Genomic DNA, 13,136 nt, shown 5'->3' on the forward strand with positions numbered 1-13,136 from the left:
TTGAATATCATGTTCTTCCATATATTTAAGCTTTTCACTTGATACTGTTATTGTTAAATAAAAGACTAAGACTGAACTGTTGTGAAATTCCATGAAGGGATGTTGTCTGTTGTGTTTTTCATTTAATGATTACAACTAAGCAAGATAAATTTTCCTTTGCAAATACTATAGCTAAAATAAAGAAAAACCTGTTTAGGAACCAAATGCAACTAAATGTGATGAATACCATTTTTTTCACTTTTTAGATGGAATACCTCAGGTTTATTATTTTGGCCCTTGTGGCAAATACAATGCCATGGTGCTGGAACTACTGGGACCTAGTTTGGAAGATTTATTTGATTTGTGTGATAGGACTTTTTCCTTGAAAACTGTACTTATGATAGCCATACAACTGGTGAGTATAGCTTCTCTATAAATTGTCTTCTGTACCTTATACTTAAATAATATGAAAATATAAAGAATGCACAAAAATGTATCATTATTAGGTTCCTGGTGTGTTTTTTGAGCTTGCTTCTCTTCCTGCCAATGTTTCATTACCAGTCTAGGTAACGTCATCAGTGAAAGGGAGAGTGAAGTTTGCTAACTGTTTATAAATGGTAGGTTATATAATCTGATTTGATTTGGACATTATTTTTCCTTGATTGATTTTGGGCATTTATTATTGTAAACTATGGAGACATCTTTGACTTTGATGCTGCTTTTATTTAAAAAAAATAGAGAGCGATATATTATCTTTTATTTTGTAGTTTCTGTTTAACTGGTGCTGGTTCCTTATCTGGGTATTGATTTATAGGTGTGTGATGAAAAAAGATTTGTTCCTCTTTTTCTTTTTCTTTTGGTTGTTTGCTTTCTTAAATGGTTTGTACATAGAGATTATTTCAATATATCTTTTAATGGGTGATTAATTAGGGTGCTATGCCTTTAGGAATTTTCTATCATTTTTTCAACCGGTTTAATTTAAGATGTCTACAGTTTCCCTATTCAAAAAGTGGGTTGAACTTGTCTGTAGGAGTTTTTAATCACGACTTCTAACTGCCAGTTGACATTCCTGGATATTTTCTCTCCACGTAATGGTTTTCACAGTTCTTGCATTATATATTGTAAATATTTTTGGTCTTTGGATTTTGCTTAAATAGCTTTAAATAGATATCATTTATTTATTGCTACCTTAATGCATAGAAGTTATTGTAATTTTTGGGTAGTTTCTGAGATGTAGGATATATGATAAAGGCATCTTTTCATGGGTGTTTAGAAGGTAGTATAGTTGTTGGTTCTGTGTTGCACTAGTGTCTATCCATATAGCCAATAACTGCACAATCCATAATGGAAATTTGCTAGTGAAAAAAAAAACTTTGAATTATAGTGTGATTCTGCAGGCAGTATCCTTTTTTACACATAAATGGTACAAATGTAGCAGAATATTCTCAAATCTATGGATATCTAGCAGCCAGTTAATTTACAAGACATTAGAACTATGCAGATTGAATAAAGACTTTTTCTTCTGTATCTATTTTTTCTTCAGTGTTTCAAAGCTTAAAAATGCCTTTGTTGTATGAACTATCATTAACAACAAATAATGGCAACTAGTGTATAATTTAATGAAGGGATATTTTTAAAAAGTACTGTCTTTAATGGATAGGTATACAGTATATCACCAGCTATATTTATATTATGAACCAAAATAACATTAGGAATGTTTTGATTTTTAATTTCATTCATGAAAAATCTTGATTTCAAGTTAGGAAAACACAGTAACTCCTTCATTTGCTTTACGACTAAAGATATGATAATTTTTATTTTTTTAAACTTTCTTTCATTCTGTTTGATAGATTTCCCGAATGGAATATGTTCATTCAAAGAATTTAATATACAGAGATGTAAAACCTGAAAACTTCTTAATAGGACGACCAGGAAACAAAACACAACAAATTATTCATATTATAGATTTTGGTTTGGCAAAAGAATATATAGATCCAGAAACAAAGAAGCACATACCATATCGAGAACACAAAAGCCTTACAGGAACTGCTAGATACATGAGTATAAATACACATTTAGGAAAAGGTATGTATATATGTATGTATGTAAAAGCATGAACACAGCAGGTTCACTATATTTTAGTAAGCAGCTTATATATTTGTAATTTTTTTCTTACAAATTCAGTCTATTTCATTTAAACATGTGTAAGAGTATGGATATAATTCTTTAATGTTATCAGTGCATGGCAAAATTCTAATTTTTAATAAAAGTTTTTAATAAATGGTCAAGTTCAGTTATACTCTTCTTAATGAAAGTTTAGCTCTAAACAACTTGTACAACTCCACAATTATCCTTTTGTACTATTGCAAAACTGGATTTAAAACTAGTATTTCTTAGTGTGAACAGATCCAGTAGTTAGGACAGTTATTTATCCATAATGCAGCATTATTTATTAAGTTTATATAGCCATCCACCTCACATATAACAGCTCTGGGTGGCAAACACAATCACAGGTAATCCTTGACTTACGAACGTAGTGGAGCCTCCATTTTGGTCGTAAGTGACAATTGTAAATTGGCTCATCATATAACCAGCCTGATTGTATGATTTTGTTTGCAGCAGTCGTTACATGAATCATTATGGTCATTAACTGAATTCACAGTTGTTAAATGAATGCCACAGTTGTAAAGAGAACCTGTTGTTTGCTGTGGGATATTTTCCCCCAAAACTACAAGTAAACGCTGGTTTTCGACAAAAATGTAAATCACGGTCATGTAACTGTAGGATGCTGCAAATGGCTGTGAATGTGGGCTGGTTGCCAAGCGCCCAAAATATGGTCACACGAGAGGGGTCTGGCCGTTGAAACTATGGAACCTGGTTGTAAGTATCTTTTGGGGAGTCTGTTGTAACTTTGAACAGTTTATAAGTGACCAGTCATAAGTTGAGAACTATCCATAAAACATCAGTTGCAAATTGCAGAAAATAAAACACATTGGAAAACAAAAGAAAATAGTTATCAAGGAGAAACCAATCAACGACAAATTCATGGTGTCAGTTCTTCCATATTTTCATAATGAAGATGTATATAGATTTAAAGAAGGCTTACAATTTTCTCTTCTTACTTTAGCTTGTAAATTGCTGTGAAAACTTGTTAAAATGTTGGAGAAAATGTTTTCTGTATCGCTGCCTCCTGGACATCTGTAGTCAAAAGTTATAGAAGAAAAAAAAGAAAGAATCATAACATTCTAATTGGTTCAGTGATGAATCTATGTAGTCAGTTAATGCTTTTGCATTTCATGGGATTTGTTAGGTTTACTTGATGGAGCTCTTAACTCCCAATTTGTTGTTTATTTCTAATTTTCAGAAAATGTTAATATTATTTTATACACTTTCATATTTGTACATATTTTCCATTGATTTTATACATCAATTCAGAAATTTAGCCTTCATATTTTCAATTTACATTTTCAGAGCAAAGTAGAAGAGATGATTTGGAAGCTTTAGGTCATATGTTCATGTATTTTTTAAGAGGCAGCCTTCCCTGGCAAGGCTTAAAGGTAGTATGATTTTTTTTTTATTTGCCTTGATTCTTCTGATGTTACCAAAGTTTTACAGAATGTTTCTAAAGCATTTAACCTGATGTTTTTTCAACTTAGGCAGATACATTGAAAGAACGGTATCAGAAAATTGGAGATACCAAGAGAGCAACACCTATTGAAATACTATGTGAAAACTTTCCAGGTAAAGAATTCTGCTATTGATGAGGCTATGAGGTGGCTATATTGCTTGTTGTACAATATATTATAGTGCCAATTAATGCTGCAATAATTAGAGTCATAGAGTTGGAAAGGCCATTTAGGCCACCAAATAGCTTCCTGCACAGTTCGGGAATTGAAATTAAATCTGTCTAGACTTCCCTTGAACACTGCAAATGATGAGGAGCACATGAGTTCTATGATTAATTAACTGCAGTATGAAGTTGCTCATATGGTTAGGAAGCTTTATGTAACATTCAGCCAGAATCTAGCTTCCTTCCTGCAACTTAGATTCGCCATTTCCTGTCTTAAGTCTGCAACAAAAGATATCAGGTTTTGACCTAGTTTTTGTATGATATACTTAATAGGTATTTTGAAGAATGCTGACTCTTCTAATATTTCTAGTATTCTGTGAACCTCTTTCACTGTCCCTGAATTATTCTTAAAATTAAATGTCTAGAACTGGACATAGTATTTCATATGGTATCCTAACAAAGTAGAATAAAATGGAATAATTACCTGCTATGATTTGCTTTGTTGCTGTCATTAAATTTACTTTAAACTTTAAATTCACATTGCTGCCTATACAGTATTCAGTTTGCAATTATTCAAAGACCTTTTTTTACAAGTGCCTTTACTAAGGCAAGTATCCTCCAGCCTATATACCATGTTTCCCTGAAAATAAGACCCAGTCTTATATTTTTTTTGTCTCCATCCTTCCACCCCAGCCCTAGCTTGATTTTTACATGTGTGCCTTGCCCCAAAACTAGGGCTTATTTTCGGGGTAGGGCTTTTATTAAGCGCACATGTAAAAATCAAGTTAGATCTTATTTTCGGAATAGGTTTCATTTTCGGGGGAAACATGGTACATACAGTGCATTAAGAAGTATTCAGATCCCCTTCATTTTGTCAATTTTGTTATGCTACAGCCTGATTCTACAGTTGTTGAAATTCATTTTTCCTCATTAATCTACACTCAGTACCCCATACTGACAAAATGAAAACAGAACTTTTGAAATATCTTTAAATTTATTAAAAAGAAAAAACTGAAATATCACCTTGGCATTAGTATTCAGATTCTTTGCAACAACACATGAAATTTAGCTCTGATGCTTCTCATTTCTCTTGATCATTGCTGACATGTTTCTACACCTTGATTGGAGTCCAGCTATGGTAAATTAAATTGATTAAACATGATTTGGAAAGGCACACATCACTTTATAAAAGGCTGACAATGCATATGGTAGCAAAGCAAAAGCCATGAGGTCAAAGAAACTGCCTGCAGAGCTCAGAGACAGGATTATTGCAAGGCACAGATCTGGGAAAAGCAAAATAATTTTTTTGCTGCACTGAAGGTTTCTAAGAGCACTGTGGCCTCCATAATTCTCAAATGGAAGGGGTTTGGTACAACCAGGACTCTTCCAAAAAGCGGTCACCTGGTCAAACCAAACAATCGGGAGAGAAGGCCTTAGTAAGAGAGGTGATCAAGACCCCGATAGTCACTCTGACTGTGCTCCACAGATCCTATGTAGAGATGGGACAGAGTTTCAGAAGAACAACCTTCATTGCAGCCCTTCACTGATCTGGACATTATGGCAGAAAGGATAGATGGAAGCCTCTTCTCCGTGCAAAACACATGAAAGTGCATTTAGATTTTGCAAAAAAGCACCTGAAGGACTCTCAGACTGTGAGGAACAAGATTCTCTGGTCTGGTGAAACCAAGATTGAACTATTTGGCCTTAATTCTAAATGTTATGCCTGGAGGAAACCAGGCACTGCTCATCATCTGCCCAATACCATCCCAACAGTGAAGCATGGTGGTGGGACCATCATGCTGTTGGGATGTTTTTCAGCAACAGGGACTGGGAGACTGGTCAGGATTGAGGGAAAGCTGAATGGAGCAAAGTATAAAGGTATCTTCAATGAAAACCTGTTCCACAGCGCTCAGAACCTCAGACTGGGCCAAAGGTTCACTTTCCAACATGACAACAATCCTAAGCACACTACCAAGACAACACAGGAGGGCTTAGGGACAACTCTGTGAATGTCCTAGAGTGGCCCAGCCAGAGCCCTGACCTGAGCCCTATTGAACATCTCTGGAGGGATCTGAAAATGGCTGTCCACCGATGGTCGCCATCCAACCTGATTGAGCTTGAGAGGATTTGCAAGGAAGAATGGCAGAAAATGCCCCAATCCAGATGTGCAAAGCTTGTTGCATCATACCCAAAAAGACTTGAGGCTGTATTTGCTGTAGAGGTGCTTCAACAAAGTACTGAGTGAAGGGTCAGAATACTTATGCACTGTGATGTTTCAGTTTTTTCTTTTTAATAAATTTACAGGCATTTAAATTTCTGTACTGTATTGTATTGGGGAACTGAGTATAGATTAATGAGAAAAAATGAATTTCAACAACTGTAGAATCAAGCTGCAGCATAACAAAATTAACAAAAGGGAAAGGGGTCTGAATACTTTCTGAATGCATTGTATATACATTTCATTATTGTTCCCTGAATGAAGAATTTTGCCCTATTCTACTGCTTTTAACCCATTTCTCTAACATTATGCTCTTTAATCTGGGTGTTTATCCCATCTTCCACCCTTCACATGAGTGTTTCTTGATTTTTGATGAACACAATGAAAAAGAAGAAAGTAATGAATTTGCTCATCTGGTTAATTTTTTTTAAAATATGTTCAGTTTTCCTTGTTTATATGTTTGTCAGAACATTTTGCTGTCTTATTTGTACTTGGAATCCTGAGTTATTCCATCTATAACTCAATAGAAGTATCAGTAATTTAAAAGCATGTGCTACTCTTGTTATGTGAAGAGTTAAATTGATTATTTGAATTCTTGTATATTTGTTAACATGCCATGAGGAATATAAGAAGTGATCCATTTGTTCCTAGTTTTGAAACCATGCTCCCAAATATAAGTGACTCTGTTCATTACCTATCAAACAACTTTGTATATACATCAAGTCTTCTTGTTGAAAGAGTCTTCAAAGGTGTTCACTATTTCAGCAAACATTTTCAAATGAATCAGTGAAACTATCTCAATTCTGTAATCATCTTCATGAAAAACATCCAGGCAGAAATAATAAAGACTTGGAATAGTTCAGAAATCTTCATGAGTTATTTATTAAACATTAAACAATACTTTAAAAAAATGTTCTAAGAAGGCCAAACAGACTTACTCATTTTATGGTATTTCAGAGTTTATTGCTAACATAGCACTGATAATGCCATGATTGCAGGAAGTTATTTCTATAGCAATGCATCAGGAACCAACCAAAATACTGAAACTCTTACCAAATAATAGTACAGTGGTACAAAGGAGCATTGATGAAATGGGTAGTGATATTGAAAACAATAACATTCTCCCTACAGTTGGATAAAGCTGTGGACAGCAAAGCTTTATTAATGGACTATATACTATATTTTGAAGATAACTTTATCCTATAAGAAGATATGCAGCTACAAAAAGTCTTATAGCTATAGCAAATCAATTTTGCTGCATTAAAAGCATACTTTGAAAATGCCAGTATTCCATTAAGAAACATTATTGCTTGTGTAATAGATAGAGTTCTACGGAAGGAAAATATTGCAGATTTATGGCATTTTTGAAGAAGCAGCTCCAAATGTTTCTGTATTCACTGTATACTTCGCAAGAATCATCACTTTGCTGACCATTTTATGTCCAAGTGTACACAACTCACTAAATGTGGTAAATGAAATAAATAAGATTAAATTTAATTTCATAGGAATAAATTATTTCAGCAACTCTGTTAAGATAATAAACACTAGTCTGTTCATTTTTTAAACATGGATATTTGGTAGATTTTTAAGACAACTGTTTGATACAGTTTGTGGAATTATTCACGATTCTATCATATGGGAAAAAATGTCTGCAATAAATACCAAAATATGAAAAATATATTATTTACTTGGCTGGAATATTTCAGAAATTTAATGAGATTAATTTGAAACATCAAGATAAGCACTTGATGCACTTAAGGACTGAAAAAATGTTTCAATATATTTTATTGCTGTAAAAAATACACCACAATGAATGCACAAACCACTGTTCCATTTCTCTTTTAGCCAGATCAAATTTTGCTCTCATGAATTACATTGGTCAGTCTTTCCATTACATTTATAAAGAGCCACTTCAAAGGTTGAAAAATAATATTTGCTTCCATTCAAGATTTGATATCTAAGGTATTTTTTTTCCAACTGCCCAGTATCTCATTTGCTACATCCTAATGCTGATATACCCAAAGTTGTTATAACTCAAGAAGTTCTAAGTTTTCAATACATCATTCAACATTATATATGCAATTTTAAATGTTAATTCTATTCTGAATACTATATTGATTAAAATACAAAACCTAAACCAGAACAAAACAACCAAAGAGTAGAAGGTTCAGATCACCTATGTTAAATTTCCAGCACATATCTGCTTCTCTAGCACTTTCTGAGGTGTCCAAAAGGCATGAAAAAGATTTTTTTGATGAACTAACTTCACTTACAGTTTGTAAGCATATCAATTAAGATCCAAGCTTTTCAGTACAACTGGTGGGACTTCAAAAATTGTGTGTAAGAACACAGAAAATAATTCATATAAAAATATTACCCAAAAAAAAAAGGTTTCATTTTGTAACCTGCATCATGATGTTCATGGCATGGCATTTAAATATATTGTGAATACCTACAAATTACGAACAGAATTTGTTTAGAAGATCTGGCATTCTGCTTCATAAATTTTATTTTCAGAAACTGAAATAAATTTCTACTACAGAGTTTCTCCACTGAAAATTACATATACATTCCCCAGTGATTTTGAGATTGTTAATTTCTGTTACAATCCTGTGCAGACACATGTTTCAGTTCTATTCAGAGATAGATGCTGTAGAAAATGCTGTAGAAAAATGCTGTAGAAAATTTTCAGCAACATTGTACTGTAGGAAGAAGATAATTAGCATTGTATTGGTTACATAAGACTATATCAAAATGACGTAGTCAAAAGATGTACCTATTATAACTTGTATGGGTTTTTTAGATAATATTAATGATGGCCTTTACTGAATGTGTTCAGGTGGACGCTGGACAGCCATTTGTCAGAGGTGCCTTAATTTGGGTTCCTGTATTAAGCAAGATATTGAAGTAGTTTCCATGATTTTCTTTTATTTTATTTTATTAAGTCTATGCAAATAATTTGATGCATTACAATCTGAGTGACACATTTAATTGGTAAATTGTGCTTGCTTAATCATTCCATTCCTATATTTTGGTATACTAATGGCATTAGGGGAAAAAACATGTTACTTTTTGTCAAACAATCTTTGACTAACAATTTTTCTATACTCCCTTCTCTCTTCAGATCTTCTAATCACAAATGTGTTAGAAAGACATATACAATTTTAATAAATATACTTGATAAGATTGGAAATATGTCTATTGAATGCTAATTTATAAAGATATTTTCTCTTTTTATGCTAAAATGCTGAGGCTTACAATAATTGAACACTATTTTTTCTAGCAATTAATATAACCAATGCTTCTTTATTTCGTCTAGAAGAAATGGCAACATATCTTCGTTATGTGAGAAGGCTAGATTTTTTTGAAAAACCAGATTATGACTACTTAAGAAAGCTTTTTACAGACTTATTTGATCGCAAGGGTTATATGTTTGATTATGAATATGACTGGATTGGTAAACAACTGGTAAGTATAGTTCAATATTTTTTTATATTCTTAAAAAAATGACTGTTCTAATAGACAGTATAAAAATGTAATAGCCTTTAATTAGCTTACATTGTATGGTCTTATATTGCTTAGGTAATGTTTTATTGCTCCATTCTTTATGGTAAGATTATATGCTAGCTTTATATGCATTGATGCAAAGTGGCTGTAAAAAAGCATACCATAGTTAAAATTTTGTAAAAACCATTCAATTCACTATTAAAACTAATTCAAATTAGAATGGCCCTGCTAAATAGAAGATGTTAATTCATTCACACAAAACCCACCCCCTCCCCTCTCTGCTAAAAATTATATTGTGTGGGTGAGAGAGACCAAACTATGGCACATTATTACTCCATATTCAATTTGCAATCAGTACTGTTCCAGTATCCCATAGTACAGTAGTTCTCACCTTTTTTTCACCACAGACCCCCTTTAAATACCTTTTGTGGCCATAGACCATGACACAGATCTCAAGACTTAACTCAAGATTTAAATCATAACATTTCTTCAAGCCTTCCCAGACCCCCTGTGATGACATTGTGACTCCCCAGGAGTCTGTAAACCACAGGTCGAGAACCACTGCCACAGTATATTTTAATGAACATCTGTGACTTTGACTTTTTTTCTTAGAAGAACTTTTCACTTGCCTCAGTTAAATTCCATTCTTTTATGTTCAGCTTCTTTTTTTAACTCAGCAAGATAATCTTGAGTATTATCTCTTTCTTTTAGATTATTGTTAGGACAGTTTTGTGTCACCTGAATTTTGTAGGATCATTGCCTCCCTTTTCTCATGCAAGTGGTTTGAAGAATAGAGAGATTTACTGAATTCCATGTAGTACTTTGCTTCAATTTGTTGAGAAAACATTGATGAGCACTCCTAAATTATAATTTTCATTACACCTATGAAACTAATAAATTATTTTAAGATTATTTTACCATTAACTTATTATAAGTTAATCTTATAACAAACCAATGAAATTATTCCCCTCTGTCCACATGTTCCAATACTAAAGGCTTGCAAGTCAAGTTATCGTGGAAACTAAAAATAATCTTTCACTATTTCTCAAAAAAAAAAATTTGTTGCCCCAGTTTTCTTATCATGTACCTATAATGCATTCTGTGCAGCCTACTCCAGTGGGTTCCATCCATTCAGATCCTGCGATAACTTCCAATAGAGAAGCACATCCACACAGAGATAAGATGCAGCAGTCCAAAAATCAGGTATGCCTGTTTCATGTTGCATTGTAATAGTAATAGCTTGTGACTAAAGTTATATATCATTTGTTTCTTTGAAGAAACATTTATTAATATCAATGTTTTGACTCTAGACTTTAATCTTGTATAATACTATATTGTACAATATAATGCTAAAAGTTATTATTGTTAGTACAGGCATAATTAAAAGGAATTTGAAAGTTTAATAGTGGATTTGAGATTATCCCATTGCAGTCTTCAAAGGGAATTTCTCCGTCTTCACAGTGGTTAAACATATTATCATGGGAATTAATTAGAGTTCTGTATAATCAGTATCCTCTTTAGGTCAGGATTTGAAGCCAGCTTCAAACTCATATTTTACATATTTTTATTGCTGAATTCTCTTCGTTTTGGGGATAATACTGATGCTTGTTAACTAATTTATTTGGTCTAAGAAAGGAAAAATTCATCTGTAGAAGTAGTCCCACTTTCATTTGATCTTTTTATAATCATTGAAGTTGTTTATTTTGAATCTTCTGAATCTATTTTTTTTATTTTAAAAACTAAAATAAACAATGAACTTTAAATGTAAAATTAACATTATTATTATAATTCCTGTAACTAATTTGGCTTTTCTTAGAATTTTTGGAATGAAAAATAACCACATGGAAAATATTTTTTGTCAGCAAGAATGAGTGATAACATACTATACTGTACTTTATCTTAATTTTTGTGTTTTTATATACTCAGGTTTTTCCAGCTCTGTTGCATGGAACCTGAGAAATGGAAGTGGGGAAGGAAAGAAAGAAAGAGAGGGAGGGAGGGAGGGAAGAAAGCAAGGATGGAAGGAAGGGTAGACATAAAATAACAGAGTGGAAGAAAGGGACAGGAAGAAAGGAAAGGAAGGGAAGAAAGGAAGATTTCCAGCACTCCCTACCAGCTTCCTACAAGGAAACTCAATAGGGAAGCTGGCAGGAAGTCAGAAGTTGCTTCTGCTCCAACTGTCCCCCCCCCCCCCNTGTTTCTCTGTTCCTCACTAAAGAAATATCTCTGAAACAGTGACCCATTGGGTCACAGGTTTGCTAGTAATAAAGTGTATATTAATTTTGCCATCTCGACATTATCTTTAAATATAAAATAAGTTATAACTTTAAAATATAGTAAGATAGGTTATGGACATATCATGTTTTAGTATTTAGGCATTAAATTTGACTATAATTCAATATGTATAAGTTAAGTGTGCATGCCACGGAAATACTGAAGTTCTTCTCGTTTTATTATTTTGTGCTCCTCAGTGAAAATTCTTGAGGTGTTTATGAAATGGGAAACAAAACAGTATTTTCAATAGAACAGCCCACCTAAAACATTCTGTAGAATATTTTAAGTTGGCTGTGTCCAGCTATTCTATGTCTTAATGGAACAGAACTAAAAACATTTCAAGTATTGTGGCCATTGGTAGCAATGGACACTCAGAACAAGTTCCTTGCCCCTTTGTTTTTCATCCATATGAGGATGCAAGAATAAGTAGGATAGCAGTCTATTATTACAGCTTTCTCCCCAAAAGTGTGCGTACATGTGTGCGTGCGTTCTTCAATTAGCTATTAGGTTCAGTTTGGTTCAATAAGTGAAATCAACATAAAATCATCTTTGCATTTCTAAATGCATACTGGAGATTTCTTATTTGTAGGCCCAAGATGATGCCCAGACTGCATACAGAAATCTTCAGCAAGCTACACCAAGACAGCAACTTTTCATCACTATAAATACACTCTGATAACTCCACATCAACAAGCAAAATAGATAAGATCAGAAAATAACTATAATATTCTAAAACAAGATTTAAAAAATGAACCCCCAAAGAGGGTTTGCTTTAGAGAGCACACAGATAGAATATAAACTTAGCAACACAAGCATCAGCTACAGTGACTCCAGCCTAATCGCAAGTCCCTCACAGCACTCCTGTTCTTCCTTTTATTCTTCCATCAAGAAAAGTTCAATCGGGAATGGGTAATGACTTAAACATGTGGTGTGTAATTACCTTCCCACTGCTTTGCTCCAATAGTTCATTTCTCTGTTACCTAAGCATACATTAAACTTGATATTAAATTTAGAAAATAAAATCCCAATCATAGGAAGCAAGAAACACTCAAGTTGCTTGAAGCAATACTTGAAATGATGACAATAAAAAAAGCTGAGTTTTGTTTCATTCTCAAACTCTCAAAACACTCTCAGATCATGGGTGTTTTATTTCAGGAACATATTGCTTGATCAGCTGTTTCATAATCAAAATGGCTCTCATTGGAATCATTTTGCATGCCTCTAATTATTCAGAATAATTTAGAAATTAGTTTTCTTAAAAAAAGTGTATAGTTTCCAAAATTAGTTCCCCAAATATTTTTATTCTGCATGGAATTCCATGTTTGAAGTGTTGTTGAAGTGATGCATTGTTATGCATCTTTTTTTTTT

The 13,136-nt window shown here is 33.1% G+C and overlaps 1 protein-coding gene across 4 annotated transcripts in view; it reads left to right on the top strand.

The window, feature by feature from the left end:
* CSNK1G3 (casein kinase 1 gamma 3) overlaps positions 1-13,136 on the top strand; it is a 43,995-nt gene that overhangs the window by 17,425 nt on the left and 13,434 nt on the right. For 2 of the 4 annotated variants that reach the window (XM_015821842.1, XM_015821844.1), the window contains exons 3-8: positions 246-394; positions 1,830-2,064; positions 3,451-3,536; positions 3,636-3,720; positions 9,307-9,455; positions 10,602-10,697. In XM_015821842.1, the coding sequence (XP_015677328.1) occupies positions 246-394; positions 1,830-2,064; positions 3,451-3,536; positions 3,636-3,720; positions 9,307-9,455; positions 10,602-10,697 (800 nt within the window). The remainder of the gene's footprint in view (positions 1-245; positions 395-1,829; positions 2,065-3,450; positions 3,537-3,635; positions 3,721-9,306; positions 9,456-10,601; positions 10,698-13,136) is intronic. The other 2 variants (XM_015821843.1, XM_015821845.1) reach the window with 1 other exon arrangement.

This window comes from Protobothrops mucrosquamatus, unplaced genomic scaffold, assembly GCF_001527695.2.
Source record: "Protobothrops mucrosquamatus isolate PMUCROS unplaced genomic scaffold, P.Mucros_1.0 scaffold1407, whole genome shotgun sequence".
Taxonomy (NCBI): Eukaryota; Metazoa; Chordata; class Lepidosauria; order Squamata; family Viperidae; genus Protobothrops; species Protobothrops mucrosquamatus.